Genomic DNA, 17,770 nt, shown 5'->3' with positions numbered 1-17,770 from the left:
CTCTTTAAATACACTTTCAGCAAATTTTTTATATTTAATTTTTTCTAATTTAATTCCATACTTTGGCTTGAATTAACCTCCGAAAGCCTGCTGGCTATGCTTTTCACAAACGAACTGTATTCAGTGGCATAGTGTGTCCTGGAAATGCCAGCATATCCCACACCGACCAGTTTCTGTTCCGCCAAAGTGGCCAGCGACTTGATGTTTATACGCTTTGGCCCCTTGACTGGCATCCAACCGCTGACAGGGGCACTGTTGGCCAGCATTACACCACGAATGGCAATATTCAAACCCGTTACACTCACAGCACCTTCACGATACTCGTTGAGCAGGGCATCGGCCAGGCCCAAGTCATCTATGGCAGATACCACCTCCTCGATGTCCTTGAAATGTGGCAGATAATTGGCATGCACAAAGTTAACAAAGTTTCTGGGCTCCGTGCTAAAGGATTCGGTTAATTCCTCGGGGCTGTGCAGCAGCATTTTCTGATCATTAACTGAAAAAAAAAAAAAAATCAAAGATTAAGGAAGAAATTTGAGGAAGGGAAATCCCACTTACACTTGGGATTGAGAACGCGACCCAAGGCATGCATCAGGGTAATGGATTCATCTCTTCCAATCGATTTTAGGGTACTCTGCGTGGCCTTCTTCTTGCGACCCTTGCTGGCCACGCTTATGTCAAGTTTCTTGGTGGGCATATTGGCCACGCCCTTCAAGGAGCTGAGATGCAGATTGATCAGCGCATTACGTACATCACCCTGGGCGCCCACAACTATTGAGTCCACAACAGAGGACGAGGGTAGCTTGTACAGGGCCTTGTTCTGCGGCTGCTGCATCACGGAACAGAAGGCTTTCATAGACTTTTGCATAATCGTAGAGGCAATGGCATTAAAGCTAATGTGCTCTATGCGATGTTTTGCCTTTAGTTGGTCCGGAAACAGACGGTAGCTGATGTTCAGGCCACGAGACTTGGAATCGGCCACAATGAACACCAAGGGGGATTTGCCATACGAAGAGTATTCACTGGAAGGGAAAGGGAGTATACATAAACTTCTCTTATTCCATAGTTTTTCTAAGTTAGGCTTCTCACTCCAGCAACTCCTCAAAGTTGACATCCTGTTTCTCGTCAAGCAAAACATTGGGAAAGTCCTCTACAAGCAGCAGTCTCTTATTCTGAGATTCCAGCAGCGATTTATACCGCGAGGCGCGCAGCAGAAAGCTCTTGAAAGCCTCCAAGTGTGAACCCACATAGGCATTGCCGCTGACTTGATCACCCAAAGCATTGACCACCTCACAGTCGACGGGATTGATCCATTCCTGCACCTGGTAGCCGAACTCCTTGGCCAGGACACGCAGCGTGGCTGTCTTGCCGGCGCCTGTGGGTCCCGTGAGCAGACACATTTGGGCGGGGAACTTTTTGCCAACGGCTACGCAGTGTCGCAGCCAATCGCGAAGTTCTGCAATCTTTTTGGGATGAACTGCCAAGTCCTCGCTGGTTGTTGGAGCAAAGCTGTCCATCCAGTTTTCCTTGACTTCCGGTGGGGGTCCCTGGGAATCCTCCTCCTTATCAGAGAGAACAGTCAGATCCACGGAGTCCTCCTCCACCAAGGGTTTTGCTGTTGGCGTCGATTTTCCAGTTTGAGACCTGGAAACTCGGGTTGTTGTTGTCGTATAGGATGAAGTTCTGCTCCGCTTGACGGGAGTGGCTTCTGTGGTGGCTGGACTGACCGAAAGGCTCATCTCGCTGAAGGCGCTCCTGGCCCAGGTTTTCTGTGCAGTTAATTCTTTGTTATTTACCTTTAAAAGCCAGTAAATTCAAATTGTTTACCTTTCGTGCGCTCATTTTTAGATTTTGCTCTTCTTCTTGTTTTGCAGTGTTACCAGGTGGTGATTTTTTGTGTTATTAAAAATGGCTCCTAAAAATCGATAGTTCGATAAATTGAAGCGCCAAATTTGAACTATATTTATTGTATTATATGTATTATACCATTGCAGGCTATTATAATTTCAGTCAGAAGTTTGCAACGCAGTGAAGGAGACGTTTCCGACCCTATAAACCATATATATTCTTGATCAGCATGAACAGGGGAATCTTTCTAGACATGTACGGATGAAATCTATTTTTTGGCCATTTTTGCGAAATTTTATAAGGGGTAACATCATTAAAATTAGCAAAAATGGCCAAAAATTTTGATTTCTTAAAATTTTAAATTTGGTATGCAGTTTTTTTAAATTAATAAAAACTAACACAAAACTGCTTTCCGAATCGAAATTAATCCATTATTGGCTTAGTTATGATATATTTTAATTGTTACCTGCAAGGGTATACAAACTTTGGCTGGCCAAAGTTAGCTTTCTTTCTTGTTTAAATCTACTTTCCCCACAAAAATTACTAATTTTTTCCCCCAAAAACCAAAATGTATGTGTACTTTTAATTATAAACTTTTTGTTAAAAAATGTTTTTTAAACTTTATTCTCCCCAAATATAATTTTCCCCCCACAAATACGAAACACACTCTCCTTGAATTTAGTTAAACTTATATTTCATTAACATAACTTGGGCTCTATACACATTTCGATATCGTTCTTAAATATTTAGGGGCATACAACGTAGTTTTTCTTTGCAACATTTAGACATTTAAAATTGATTTCGCTAATGCATCGAATTCTCGTACTATTTTTATTCATAAATCATCAATATCCCAGCTGTACAACACTTTATAATTGATTGCCTCGAGAGGGGCGGCGCATTTGCTGTGACAATTGAACATCTTTGGTTTTTATTTACAAAAGCATATTGCATATACATAAATACATGGACTACTGTCGGAGTAATAGATACAGGATTATAGATACACATATAAAATACTCGGCTAACGCTAGGCTCTAAATTAAAATGCGCTCTAAGATTAACAAATTGAGATACATTCATACTTAGCACAGGGGTTAAGCAAAGCCTTAACGTCTAACTAGTGGGACACATCGATCGGTAAAGGAATGAATATCAGGGACGACGCAGTCGTAGTCTCAGGCATAGTCAGTGCCAAAATTAAATTTTTTTGATCGTTATATTAACTAAAAACTAACTCAAAAGTCGAAATGGAGCGGAGCAAAGCCAAGGACATGGGCCTAAAATCACAATGTGGCTAGAAATTAATTTTGTTTTAAAGAAATTAAATTAAAATTCATTTCAAGAAGGTTTTTTAAAGCCTTTTCATATTAGAACCTCTTATTTAAACATAGTGAATGTTTTTGTTTACAAATAATAAATTTAAAAATAAAGATTTCTGGTTAATTTTAATTATATTTTAAGTCTTAAATTAAGAGTATTACTAAGCGTATATACATACAAATATGTTGTCCTTTGTTAAACTAAAAAATAAATATAAATATATTAATTTTGAGGAAAGAATAAAAAACATGTTTTTTTAGGCCGCAGGCCAAATTTTTAAGGATTTAAAAATTAATAAATTTGTGGATTTTAAGCTATTTCATGTACAATTTAAAATAATTCAAAATAAAATATAAAATAAATGGTGTCAAATAAGTATATAAATTTGGAATAATAAATAAAATAGTAATAATTTCAGTTGAGGAAAAGAATCTTCTCTTCCTTTCTCATCCAATCTACATTTCCTGCCCATGCCCTTGGTCTAGCTCCTTATCCCTTCTTCCCCCCCTTCCTCGGTCTTTTCCTTAGTCTACTTGCTCTGCTCGAATCGCTGTGTCAGCGATGCTATATTGGACTTTGGCGGCGTTGCCGTTACCGTCTTTACTGTGGGCGGCGTTGTCCGCTTGCCCAGGACTCCTCCTCCGCCGCTGAACGATGGCTTGGCCGAGAGCGGCTTCGGTTTTTGTATGGTGGCCGAGGGTGCAGTCGTGGCCGCCGCTCCCGCCGTACCATTGGGCAGTGTTTTCGCTGTGCTTTTCAGAAACGACTTGGGTCGGGAGGCTACTCCGTTAACGCTGCCGCTGCTGCTCCGCTTGTCCTGGACAACAGTTGGCGCTGGCTGGATGGTTCCACCGGTTCCTGCCGGCGGCTTGAAGCTGGACATACTCGGAGGCTGTGTTTTCTCCGCCAGTGTGGGCTTGACCCGAGCCACCGGTGCATTGACTGGCGGCGGGCGATGATATGTGGTAGCAGCGGCTGCTTTTTCCTCCAGGACACTGCTCGCCGGCTTGGGTGGCGCCGGTCGTTGGGGACTCTTTGGGGGATCAGCTGGAGCTGCAACTCCTGTGGCTACTGGTTTCCCCGAATATATGGAATCTCCATTGATCTTCTCCAGCTCGTTAACTATCTCGTTGAGTAATCCCATGTCGCTGCCATTGCTCGCCCGATTGGCCACCAGATCGCTCCGCTTGAGGGTCTGGGCCGCCGGCGGAATCTCATCAATCACGGAGTATATATCATCGTTGGAGGCCCGAACCTCCTCCTCCACAAACTCGCAGTCGTCGTAGGTATTCTCCACGGATCTCTGGGCCGTGGACACCGGTCTCTGGTAGCCCGTGGATCCAATGGAATTGGTTTTCTTGATCGTTACCGGTGGCGGTCTTGGTGGTGGCGACTTGGGTCTGGAGGTGCCACTGCTGTTCACCTGACCGCTTTTGGGACGCGGTAATCCCGGTGGCGAACGCATAGAGCCAAAGCTTTGGAGTGGCGTCTTTTTCGTGGGCGATCGCATGGACTGGGCGCGCTTCACTAGATTCTGGGTCTCCTCTTCGCGTGGCGTGGTCTCCGAATCGGAGTTGGAGGACTCCGTTTGGGGTGCAGCGGGCACGGGCATCGGGGCGGATATCTCCAGGGTGCGCAGCCTCTCCCGATCAATGTAGGTCTTCTCCTTCAGCGGCGGCTTCTCCTCCTTCTTGAGGAACGAGGCAAAGCGTCGGATGGTGCCGTCCCTCTTGACATTCAGCTTGGGATCCATATGCAGGGGTACTGGCGGAGCTGGCGCGGATCGCGTAGGCGAAAGATCCTCGTCTGCACTGCCCTTGAGCGGCACCATGGTTAATGTGCTCGAATCCAAGGTGGGTGGCGAGATAATGGGTCGCGCCGTGGAGCCAGGATTTGGGGGTGGCAGGGCTGGCGCCGGCCTGACCCAGGTGGCCTCTGGCTTGGGCGCATGAACTGGCACTGCACCTGACTTGACTGCTCCTGCTGGAGGTGGTGGTGCCATTCGTTGTGGTCCTGTATCCTGCTGCACTGTGGGCTGCACAAAGGCCACATTCGGACCGCTGTAATTGCTGCCCGGTGAGGTGGCATCATTCAGCGGACGCAGGGTGAAGCCCTCGAATTTTCCAAACAGTCCCGCAGGACCCACTGCATCACTAGTGGGCTGTTTCAGCAGGGCGGCATCCATGTCATCGGTGCTGCTGGGCGTGGACTTGAGTAGTCCTCCATTTCCGGGAGGTGGACCACTGCCATTTTGATTGGTACGCGTGGTGATGACTTTGCTGCCTCCCGAGGGTTTCGAGCTGCAAGGACATGGAATTAATGAGATTAGTTGGGAAGCAAAGGGAATGAAGAGGGAAAGTTTAAAGTGCTAGTTCGTGTAACATACCAAGGATAGTGTAATCGTGCATAAAACCAAAACCAGTGCTAGGCGATAGTAAAGAAACATTCCAAAATAGCAAGACAAATACAAACATAAAGCCAACACCCATAAGCAATTAAAACAGTAAACATTTATTGAAAGCACAACACATAAAACAAGGATCTTATACAACTAGGAAACAAAACACAAATTAAGGCTGAGTTAGTAAAAAGTTGGTGGGGTTTATTATGGTTGTTTAAAACATGCAAAAAAGGGTATCTTGGGTTAGGAATGAAAAAAAAGTTGTAATCGGAAACAACGAAATTGGGGGAATATCCTTGCAGGTATTATTCCTGAATTTTGGTACCTAACTTGTTATCTCTCTCTTGACTAAAAAGGTTTGGATTGAGTAACTTGTTATCTCTCTCTAGATTAAAAAGGTTTGAATTGAGTAAATTCTTAAATACAAAAGTTTTATAAGTAGGAAGACTTTAAAAATTGTATACCTTACAAATTTACAAACCCCTTTTTCAAAAATCATTATAGTTCCTTTTCTAGATATTTTTGTAATTTTAACTATGTAAATAATTATCCTTGAGCTTTTGGAGATTTTTAGTTACCACAATCTTTTTCGTTTTGTAAAAAACTAAATATATATATTTCAGCTTGAATTTATAATCATTTTAAATAATTTAGATAAAATCAATGTAATACCTAGCAGACAAAAAAACGGACTTAGTGAGAATGAATTCGAAAAATATCCGCTAAAAATATTAAATAGTATCGCTAAATGTTAAAAATCTGACGCGCAAACTGAAGAATAGCGAACGAGTATCGTTATTATCGTTTAAGAGCCTGAAACAGGCGTTTTGTCCGCTTGAAACCCACAAAACTATCGTTTTTAATATCATAAACGAACGTTTTTTAATATATTCTGAAAATAATTTCAAAGAATATATCAAGTTCCCTTAATATCTCATTAAATGTTTGCTATTCTATAAAATAAAATCTAAGGCTCATTAAAATTCCTCAAAATATATAAAAACCCTGCAAGGATAGAAAAAAGCCAGTGGCCAAGCTTAGTATCATGCAGAGTATTGTGGGGCAGTTTAAGGCAGCGTTCACTGTAGCTTTTGTGGTTATGTTTGTGTATTAGTTTGGTTGGTGGCACACCTCGCGGGGTCGCTCTGTATGAACTGGGCGCCCTCGGTGAGGGCCAGTGGATTCGTGGTGGCATGCAGCCGTGGAGCCGTTATGTCCAGCTTGCGCCGCACGCTCAGTGTGCTGTTGTTGTTGTTGTTTAGTGACTCGGTGTTGTTGTTCTTTGAGGTGGATGAGCTTGAAGAGCTGGAGCACAAGCCACGAAGGTCCACCACTTGCGTGGTTATGGCGGAGAGCTTGCGCCTCACCTCGTGACTGCTCTTGCTCTTGGGCACGCTGGGCGGCTGAATGTGGACATGATGCACTGCATCTGGGTTGGACTTGTGGCGCGGCAGGGTAGAGTGTATGTTAGTAATGGTGGCCGGAGCCGGAACCGTAACCGGGACAGTTTTAGTGGGTGAGGTGTTGGGTGGTGCATTAGGTGGCAGGGTGGATGCTAGTGGGGTAGTGAGGCTGCTGCTGCTGTCGGGGCTGCTGTTGCTGCTCCCCTTCGAGCCGCTGCTGCTGCTGAAGGAGGATGTCGATACATACATATTATCCGCCAGTTTTCCGCGTTCAAACAAGCCCTTCTTGTAGCAGTTGAAGAGGAACCAACAGATTAACACCACGGGCAGGACGAAGAAGAAGAGCACGTACAAGAATCGCTTGAGACCAACGGAGCCTAGTAGAAAATCGAAGAGAAATCAAGGTTGTTTCAATCAAATTAATCTTAAGAAAAACCCTTTGCTTACCATTTGGATCCGTGGCTGGTCCACTGTCTGGGGAGCCTCCAGATCCCGCTCTGGAGCACGACTCGCCGCCGAATCCTACATCGCAGTGGCAATGCCCGCGACTGTTGCATATGCCATTCCCATTGCAATCCTCTGGACAGGGCGTACCCATGCCCTTCTGGCGCACCGTAGCCACTGGCAGGCAGCGCTGGTCCACGCACATCTTGTCGTCGCCGCACTTGGCTCCATTCGGCGCCAGGCCAGGATCGGTGGTCTGCAGTCCCAGGTCCACCAGGGCCGTGCGACAGGCCACAATCTTGCGGTCGTGACTGATGTAGGAATGGGAGAGCACAGCCGCCGATTCCATACCAAATTCCAGGCGTTCGTTCAAGTGGATGCAGTGCAGCATGCCACAGTTGACATGCTCCGCAGGGCAGCTCACATAGGTCTTGTTCAATCGATTATAGCCACAGTTGCCCAGCCTTGAGCCAAGGGTGTTCTTGTCATAGCAATGCTCCGAGTTGTCCCCAGTGGGTCCCCACAGAGTTCGGCACTGATTCGAGTGGGAGCGGCAATTGCCATGATAACAGTAGGCCTGACCCCCATCGCAGGGCTCCGTGTCGCGGCGGAACACATCCGATGGACAGTACTCAGACTCTCCGGTGCAGTATTCCGGCAAATCGCATTCGTTCTCCGCCTCTCGGCAGGCACTGCCCGCCATTTTGGGACGGCAGGTGGCCAAATCACAGCACTCTCCAGTGGCACAGGAGGCATTGGAGTGCAGCATGCAGGTCTCGGCATTGCAGCAGGCATTCGTGCAGTGTTTGGGCAACCCGCAGTCGCACTGCTCCCCGGGCTCCACGAAGCCATTGCCGCAGGTGGGGGACTCGAAGAGCCTCTCCGGCTTGTTCCTCAAACAGTAGTTCATGCCGCGCGAGAAGGCTATCGTGAGCTGGTCAATGCTGCAGCTGCTCCAGCTTACAGGCACCACCGAGGTACTCGAGGCAGCCATCACACACTTTTCGTCTGGACAGTTGCAGTCGGGGGAATCGTGCTCCATGCCAAAGTTATGACCCATCTCGTGAGCCATCGTAGTGGCCACCATGGCAGTGTTGGGACTGTGTTGCATGCTCACGCCGCCGGAGTACTCGTATGTGCAAATGGGACCCTTTAGAGCCTTGCCTACGACGCCGCCGGCAAAGGTTTCTTTGGTCAGCAGCTGGGCATTGTCGTTGGGATGATCCACCACCAGTTTGGTGCTTCGGTAGTTGAGGAAGTTGCGCAGGGTTACATCGCCATCGCTGGAGAACTCTATCTCGTTCGATTCGTTCCATATAACCACCCCCACCAGAGCCACAAAGATGTTAAGGGGAACGTAGAGCTTGAGGAGGAAGTAAAGGAAATAAGCCTTGATCTTGGGGGATCCTTTTAATGGAAAATCTTACCGAATTTATAATATTAGCCAGATTCTTGCAGTGCTGGTGCACCTTCTTGGCGCTCTCCTGGAAGTGCTTGTACACCTTGTTGTCCACCACGATGACCAACTCCACATAGCTGGAGTATTTGTTGGCATTGTACGGACCCCGGATCAGTTGACTGCTGTCGTCTGCCTGGCGCCGCTTCCGGAGCAGGTTGCGTTGGAATTCACCGCCATCCAGGCGGTGTGGCAGTAAAGGACTCTCCCCAATTCCATTGGTTACCGCCGCTTCTTCATTCTGGTCATGATTATGGCTTTCGTAGCCACAGGTGGCATTCGTTGGGACCATGTCCGCCTGTCTGTAAAAAAACAAGAACAAATCGAAGGTAATTTGATATTTCCGTGGCCCACAAAAGGAATTAATAACGGAAGTGGCGCTGGCACCACATAAACATAATGAATGAGAGCATTTTGGTTATGGGTTTTTGGGTCTCGTTCTGGTTCTGGTTTGGCTACGGGTTTGGTTTCGGGCCTTGGGCAAATATTTCCGAAACAAAAGGCAAATATTTATGGCCTGCAAATAGGTAAACATTTGGCTAGCCAAAACTGACCCCCGTGCGGCTATCAACCGCAAACATTTATGACAAGTGAGCAAAGAATATATATACTTTTTTTAGGGTGAAAAAACGCGATTAGATAAGCGGTGGTAAGATATATAAATGGGATATATTACGTATAGATCGATGTAAAGAAATGCAAATTCAATTAGGGAATATTTTTAATAACTTTAAGACCTTGAGACTAAATTTGATTATTAAAGAAATAGCTTATAACTTTTGTTATAATATATATATAAATAAATTTCCTACCTCTGTTTTAACTTGCACCTTTATAATCGTTTAGTAAGATTACAAAGGTTTAAAGTCTTGTTACTTATGCTTAAACTGCCACTCTAAAGCTAACAAAATTAGCCCAGTAATTAATATACCCTGGGCCCTATCCTCTTCTACCTTTTGCACACTTCTGCTAAACCAATTTAAGTTGCTAAAAAAAAAATAAACCTGCAACTCACCTGAACAGATAGTGGTCATCCTGCAGTCGCCCCGTGCTGTCCACATGGGGATGGATAAAGTAGGTGTGCTGTCCATCGAAGACGATGCCATCCAAGGCACCATCGCAGGTGGAGAGGGCCACCACAGAGTCCGGTTGGCCACGAATGTGTCCCTGGAGGGAAAGTTAACCAAATGGAAATAGAAATTATAACACGAAAAAAATGTAAGGAAAATTTCAAATAAACTTTACAATCAAATATAACATTTTAAAAATATTTATTTGTTTAAAAAAGCTTTAAATTTAGTTGTTGTAATAATAAATAATTTGTAAGTTATCCTTAAGTATTTACTTTTTTTCTCTGTGCTTTAAAGGACTCTTGTAACGTACCTGATAGTGGCATAAATCAACCTCAGTCTTGGTAAAGTTGCGGACAACGTCGCCGCCTTTACCCCCAGTAGCCGCTCTGCTCGAGTTCTGATAGCGCAGGAAGTGGTGCTCCGGCAGCAGGCGATCATTTCGCTGCAGGTCGATGGTCACTCGCCTGCCCTCATGGGTGTAGCTCAGGCTGATGTGCGGCGTGTGAAGGCCGTCCTGGAAAAGAGCAAAGCCAGAGATAGCGTTAACGGGGGATTAAGCCATTTTCAGTCCCAATTTTATTTCATTTTCGCATGCAAATTGTGGGCGAGTCGAGGTGCGAATGTGTAATGTCCTGCTGGCCGCAGGGGTTAACTGGCATTCCACCCCAAATCCCACCCCTCACATGTACATGTGTGTTTTTGTGGGGTGGATGCTTGTTGGAACTAATTAAAAGGGGGCTTGGCTTTTTGTCAGCGCCCCCGTGGCATGCAACGAATTTCGCGCAATTTTTCGTGACTTTATTTTCGGGTTAATTTTAATTACCTTACCGTCCTGTGGGGGTGAAAATTGTTGAAAATGTTCCAAATATCTGAGTAATTTTGTAACGAATTTTAAGTGGGGGCTTTACTCATTATCTACAGCAGCATAAATGTGTGAAATAACATGGCAAATTTATGGCCAACTATTGCAGAAATTACATTTACATGATTTATGGATAATGCCAGCTTGTTTGTGGTTTAAGGTAAATTAAGCTGTATTTGTAATTTTGTTATACCCTTACACGGTTTTATAATTTAAGTCAGAAGCTTGGAAAGCAGTGAAGGGGTCATTTTCGACCCCATAAATATCTTCTTGAACAGCGGTAACGGGCGAGACTTTCTTGCCAAATTTCCTAATTAAAATACTGAAATCTTTACCAAGAACAGCTTTTTCATAAATTTCCCGAAGTATGCCTATAATTAATCCCAAATAATTAAATATTTTCCTTATCTACTTACGGTGGCGTCCAGAGTGGTTGGCAGGCTGCGCTTGGTGCGTCCATGTTGCACCTGGGGACGTATCACAGTGTGAGTTGAGAACTCGTCGAGGGCAGGAGAATGCTTAGCAGTAACGGTGTGTGCTGCAACGGGAGGAGAGGAAACAAGGAGACATTCATTAAGGTGTTGTAAATGCTGTTAATTACAAAATACTTTGCGGTACAAGGCAATGGGTCGCCGCACCTATGTAGATTCCCCCGCTGAACAAAGCTTTTGTTGCGGTGCTGTGGCGGTGTGTCTAATAGGCTTAAAGTCAACGCCGCCAGGCATCCAAATTGCCGACAACTTGAGCCCGAAATTAAGGCAAAGTGAATGTTTCTGCTTCTCTGATAATCACCTAACATGTTGCCGGGCCTGTTGAGATACTCTGATAAGGCTAGAAGCAGCATCACTCATACTCAGTCTCGCTGAGGACCAATAGGAGCCTTTTCAGGCCAGGGGCAGGGCTAAAATTAGCAGGTTCATAAATAATATCGTATAGATACGGGGCCAGACTTTTGGACAAGCACATCTCGCACAAAACACGTCTAATTAATGCGACCCGCCAGACGGCCCAGATGTCTGACAACCCTGGCAGGTCTCAGTATCTCGCAGATACAGCTGCGTTTCGCACTTGCATGCAGGGCAAGGATACAGATGGGGTCATTCAAATAGGTCTTTAAAATGTAATATTTAAAATATTTTATAAGGAATTAATCAAAATATATTATCTAAAGGGATAATTAGATAATTAAACTATATAATTAATTCAAAACAAAATATTGAAAATTTTGTAGCATACTTTTGAGCCTCAAATTAATGTTTTTAAAACTCCATCGATAAGTAATACTTTCGTTAAAAATATTCCAAAATTATATTTGTAATTTTAAATAATATAAGTTTACAGTAACTTTTCTCAAACGTTTTTACTATATTAAAGTCAAGGTTTCGGACCTATTATCTTAACCCCAACTGTTTGTATGTACAAGTTGAAAAGTGGACACGCAGACCCCGGAGGCACAATCACTCCACTCCTGCGGCCAACACGAGAAAACAATAAACCCGAGCAGCCCCCCAGTAACTCCCTCTGTTTTTCTCCCTCGAAAAAGCATTTCAGTTTTCCAGCTTCTCCCCTTTTTGCGACCGAGAAACTCTTGCTCAAAAGTCACTCTCCAGCGCCAAATGTCACACGCGTCAGGGCTTTTTGTTTTACACGACGCAACGCGTCACAAAATGCTAAAAGAGTATAAAAAAAACACAAGATTCTGTTGTATTTATTTTTGTACCACACCCGCCGTTTAACGCAAAATCATGAAGAGGCCGCCAAGTTGTTCAGAGAGAGAGCGTGTTTATATATAAAAATATGTTTTTTTTATTTATATTTTTTATTTTTTCTTTGCTTTGTTGTAAAGCGGATTTCTCCTTCTTGCTTGCAGCTGTCTCTTTGGGAATAAAGGAGGCTTTTTGACTTCTTTTGCGAAAACAGCAAGGAACTGAAGTCTTTCCGGAAAGCCTCAGGCGATTTATCGACCTGGTTTATTCTCCATTTTGATCAACGAAAGAGCGAAAGAGTGGAATATTAAATTATTAATAATTTATTACTTAAATTTCCAACTTGAAAGCCAAATACGTATTGCCTTTAACCCATTTATTAGGTGACTAACACGTGTAGATTATAAATAACATAATAACAAGGGGCTTTATTTGGAAGAAAAGAACCAAAGTGAAAGCCTAAAATGTAGGGGCATTAATTCCAACCTTTCTATATATAGCTAATTGATGGATCACGTGCAATAAAATATATAGAACAAGGTGGGCTATACTTTTGCCACCATTCTTTCCATAAAACTATAAAGGTATCAGTACTAATTCGGCAACTAAGATTGATGGATTTATTTAATATACGAAAAATAAACAATCTTGTGTTTTTGCACACACTTATTTACGCCTGGCTGGTTGATTTGTTTACTTTGGGGTTTTTCACGCAAAATTGGAAATTAAAAGAAATTCCAAGACCAAGAGAAAATGGGGGGTGTGAATGGGGGAAAAACTACTTAATGGGTGAGACATCATAAAATCGAGCTAATGACTGTCTCGAACTAATGAAAATTCCCATCGACCCAAATTTTCCTTCTCCCATCTGTTGGACTCCTATCTCCATGTGCGAAAGGGGGCTTGGTCGTGGTATTTCTGGCTTATTGTTTACGGAAAACAATTAACCCAAAGCAAACTTGAGTGATTGATTGGCTGAAATGACTAATGAGTTGCTCTGCCAGTCCAGGGGTCAGGCCTCTTTCCATGCTTCAATAAGTTTTTCCCTCTCATGTGTGGAACTTTATTTCAAGAAAGAACCTCAAGTTGTAAACACGAATCTGCCAAGTAGGTGTCGAATTTCCCGGCTGATAAGCAGCTGCAAAAACAGCGATAAAAGATGCACAAGGATGCATGTCTGCAGGCAATCCGAGAATCCAGGACACAACAGATTGTTGGGCAACTGGCGCCAGCAGGCGCCTCAAGGACTATTGTCCTGAAATACTCCGTCGAGTGGAAACTCATTAAAACTAGAACATAACACAAGCACCCACACGTAGATAACGCTAGACAACGGGAAATTATCGCATATGACACTGAGAAAAAAAAAATCAAAAAATCATTAGATTAAACAAAATTATAGGTTACCTTTTTCTAAATAAATAGAGGAATACGTTTTCAGGAATATTTTCTTTCCTGATAAAAGAGAGATCTTTTAGGAGAGAGCTTACTTATTATAAAAATGTTTGCTTAAACCATTTGGGAATTTTAAGCAACAAAGAGAATTTGTCTAGTTATCATACCATATTCTATAAATTCCTTTGGCCTGCAAATTTATAAGATATTTTTCCCACTGCATTTTCCAACAAAAGGGGAAATTATCGCAGGCTGAAACCGAGTCAAGTCGGCGTCTTGAGCCTGAGGCAAACATATGGTAGGATTTCCGAATCGAGGGTAAACGGGGTCGTCTGTCTGTCCATCACCGCGCGGGTCATGAAGTGATGATAGATTCTGCAGACTGCAATAAGGAACAAATTAGAACCCGAAGCCGCGCGTCTCATCTTTTTTGACGAACTGATGTCGTCGCGTACTTTGATGTTCCCATATGTCGATGCTGATGATGACGATGATGAAGTGGATGCTTGCAAGGATGTGCCGGTATGGGTGCCATAAACACTGTTTGTTTGGACTTGCCCACGGGGTTTGTTTGTTTGAATCTTCAACGGGGGGGCTGCTGGCAAAATACAAAGAAAAAGAGAGACCCGCAGGCTTCAAACTGATTTTGATTTCGGCTCACACATTTAATTTTATATCTTCTCTGCATTTGTCACTTGTCACACACCAAGGGGTCTCCCTTAGCTAATAAATAGAATCTTCCCTCTTCCACCCTCGCTGGATGAAACCATTTCCATATAACAATCAACGGAGGCAATACAAAATTTATTAATAACTGCTGGCCTGCCATTAAAATATGAATTTCAGTCCCGCCAAATGAAACCAATGGATATATATTGTACTTTACAATGAACTTCACATTGAAATGGAAATAGAATGGGGGACAGAAAATCCATCCATTTGAATGATGAAAAATGTGAAACCTTCTCAAGTGGCCGTCGGGTGATTGCATTCTTCAATCATAGCCAGAAGCATTTAAATATTTTAAATTATGACCGAGCGATATGCCAAAGTCAATTTGGGCAAAGTTTCCACTGGGCTCTGATCATAAAACTTCCAACACTTTAACGGGGCCCCCGAAAGGAAAAATATTAATAGAATCTCGCTGCCATAAACAGATTAGTGCTGCTTGAAGGGCGGAGTTTTCCCTACACATTTTGGTAAAGGAAAATGGGAAATGCATTCCTCTACCAAATCGAAAATCGAATCCAATCGAACCGAATCGAACCGAACTGCCTGTGTGCCTCCGCCTACTTGATAAACAAGGCGAGGAGACGATGACGTCGATTGGGGATATGGATTTGGAGTCGGTTTTGGGCCTGGAACTTGGCTTTCAATTTTTTTTTGGGGCCTGGCACTGCAGTAGAATACAAATTGGAAATGCATACGTAGGTCTTTCCTCTGTGCCCCCACCAAAAATGCATTTACTGCCTCCGCTTGAGTATAATTGAATAATAAAAAAATATTCAATTGTTTTTTTGGTTGTTGCGCGCAAACGAAATTAAATGTTGGAGAAATTCAAAACAAACCCCCTCCGACAAAACAAAAGCCAAACTCAATTGAAGCCAAGACGACACCACAAGCCTACACACACACACACACTCGTCACAATTTAATTAAATTGTTTGGGTTTTTTAAAGAGAGAGGGGTTCTAAATTGAAAACAGTTTGCCCAGGCCTTAATGGAAGAGTATTTAAAGAAAACTTTTAAAAGGAAATTCAAATAATTTATATGGATTGTATAGACATGTTTATGGGTAAAGGAACTATAAAGCAAGCATTGCTATTATATGCTTAGTTTATAAGCCTTTAAATTGTTTAAAAATGTCATAAAAATATATATTTTAAATCAGGAAACATTCTTGTTTTCTTAACAAGACTTTGCTCTACAGACATATATTTGTTCCTTATAAATCAACCAGAAAATCGATTTAATAGTCATAAAAATAGCAATAAAATTCAGCCTAAAATTGAATTTGTTTCTTATCTCAACACCAAGATACATGTATTCCCAGGAGTGTAGTTAAGTAAAGCATAAAATCATCTTATACCTCACCGAAAAGTTTTAAACTTTCAACACATTAAGTATGGTATATCTTCAGCTAACCATCTAAAGCAGCTCTTTATGAATACAAATCATCGCTTATCCACCCATCTACCAAATGAGGCAAATCCGAAAGTAAATCTCTCTATTCCGCACTGAACACCAAACAGTAGCTGGCAAAAACCGCCTTTCACCTTAATTTTCACCTGACAAAAAGGCCGCAAATTCTGTGCCCAGTCAACAAATGCAACAAGCCACGCAATCCAAAATCCAGACACGAACATTGCCTAAATCTGGGTTAAAGTAAGATAAAACTGCGCAAGTGCAGCTCAAAGCTCTGGAACGGGAGATAAGCATCGGTGAGTCAGGGTTCTTCAGGGTGAAAATCTTTGGAAACTCCAAGAGTTTGTATATATTTCCTAAGTAAGACAATCACTAAGAATCAATTTAATTTAGCTTTAACTTCTCAGGAGATTCTAATATAGCATTAACCTTTGCATGTGGCTCACGTCTCACCTGATGGATTTCAGTGCAGGTGAGAATCCCAGCGAGACATGGCCGAGAAGCAGGCTTCCTTTGCATATTTTGTATATATTATAAATGCACTTGGAAAAAATTAAATAGGTATTATAACAACTACAAGAAAATTTTCAAAATAAATAAATTAATTTAGAGAGATTATTTATCACCAGAAAAAATTTTTTTTTGGTTAAATATTTGTACTTTCTTTAATTTTTATTTTTAAGACATAACTTAATATTTTATTATAATTTTTCCTTGGTGCACATATGTATGGTTGACTCTTGTCAGAGTTCAATTCTAGCTTCAGGCATCTGTTTTTGGTTTTTGGCCTGCAGCTACTTGCTCCTGGGGCTTGCATATAGAAGAGTATAGTATGGTAAGGGCATCGGCTGAATTATTTATAAGCTGCCCTCGGCTCCACACACTCCCCCAACTACTTGAGTAAAAATAAAACTTTGGTCAGGGCACGAAACCAAAACCAAAAACCAAACGAAACGAAAACAAGCAACTGCAGACACGACCAAACGGAATCAGAAATCAAATTGTAACTTGAGTCCGCGACTCGGGGAAAAGGACAAAGGAGGTCCGGGGAATGGAACTTAAGCATGAGGATGGGGATGAGAATGAGGATGAGGATGAGGTTGCCTGATGGATGATGGGGGACCAGGGCAGGCCACAAAAGCCGCTTTGTTCGAGTTGGTTTTATTCCCATTTTATTCCATATCCCATTGCCGGCTTTTTATTCCGGGGCGTGAAAAGCACTTGAGCAACTGACAAGCGGCCGGAGCAGAAGTGGGCTTGGCCTGTAGATGAATATGCACTTGAGGAAATTAAGTATGCTCAGAGTACATTTTACAAAATTAAAATCTATTTTAATTTCTCAGGAGAACATGAGGTATTTTCTTAAGAAAAGGTTGATCTTTTTGAGGGAAAACAGAAAAGTTAGATACTTATAATTTTTAAGAACATTTTTAAAGTGTTAAGTAAACTTCTAAATGTCATTCTTTTAGTGAAATGCTTATGCCAAATATTTTGAAAATGATTTTATAGACTTGCTAAGAGCTTTACAAAATTTTAAATATTTTTTCATAAGCCTTAAACTTAAATTTTTAATTATTTTCCTTTGTAAACCTCATTTTTCTCTCCCTGTAGAAGGATTCACCATTCTCTTTTTCTCGATCTCCACATCTCTGCTGTCAGATTTGGGAAAACAAAAAGAGGAAGGCGCCAGACAGGTAACTCTAGATCTCGTATC

At 42.7% G+C, this 17,770-nt stretch overlaps 2 protein-coding genes across 2 annotated transcripts in view; both read right to left on the bottom strand.

Annotated features, from left to right (window-relative positions):
* Positions 1 to 9: 9 nt before the first annotated feature.
* Rad17 (Rad17 checkpoint clamp loader component) lies at positions 10 to 1,895 on the bottom strand. Its single transcript, XM_017182676.2, has 4 exons — positions 1,828 to 1,895; positions 1,090 to 1,769; positions 559 to 1,022; positions 10 to 496 (listed from the first exon to the last, which is right to left on the bottom strand). The coding sequence occupies exons 1-4, from the start codon at positions 1,840 to 1,842 to the stop codon at positions 45 to 47; spliced, it is 1,611 nt and encodes a 536-aa protein (XP_017038165.1). The 5' UTR covers positions 1,843 to 1,895; the 3' UTR covers positions 10 to 44.
* A 625-nt stretch (positions 1,896 to 2,520) lies between these two features.
* The window catches only part of Meltrin (meltrin), a 37,180-nt gene continuing 21,930 nt past the window's right edge, over positions 2,521 to 17,770 (bottom strand). The window contains exons 2-8 of the mRNA XM_017182645.3: positions 11,227 to 11,348; positions 10,259 to 10,462; positions 9,891 to 10,042; positions 8,847 to 9,177; positions 7,423 to 8,782; positions 7,223 to 7,352; positions 2,521 to 5,471 (exon numbers count right to left, since the gene is read on the bottom strand). Of these exons, the coding sequence (XP_017038134.1) occupies positions 3,701 to 5,471; positions 7,223 to 7,352; positions 7,423 to 8,782; positions 8,847 to 9,177; positions 9,891 to 10,042; positions 10,259 to 10,462; positions 11,227 to 11,348 (4,070 nt within the window). The 3' untranslated portion in view covers positions 2,521 to 3,700. The remainder of the gene's footprint in view (positions 5,472 to 7,222; positions 7,353 to 7,422; positions 8,783 to 8,846; positions 9,178 to 9,890; positions 10,043 to 10,258; positions 10,463 to 11,226; positions 11,349 to 17,770) is intronic.

This window comes from Drosophila kikkawai, chromosome 3R (assembly GCF_030179895.1).
Source record: "Drosophila kikkawai strain 14028-0561.14 chromosome 3R, DkikHiC1v2, whole genome shotgun sequence".
NCBI lineage: Eukaryota > Metazoa > Arthropoda > Insecta > Diptera > Drosophilidae > Drosophila > Drosophila kikkawai.
The sequence above is the reverse complement of the archived record's forward strand: the minus strand, read 5'-3'. Positions and strand labels throughout refer to the sequence as shown.

Bases quoted from the DNA above. Each gene is read 5' to 3' on its own strand.
- Rad17 (XM_017182676.2), bottom strand. The intron at 1,023-1,089 runs GTGAGAAGCCTA...TTTCCCTTCCAG, and splicing joins AACTTTGAGGAGTTGCTGGA to TGAATACTCTTCGTATGGCA. The intron at 497-558 runs GTAAGTGGGATT...TTTTTTTTTCAG, and splicing joins TCGCGTTCTCAATCCCAAGT to TTAATGATCAGAAAATGCTG.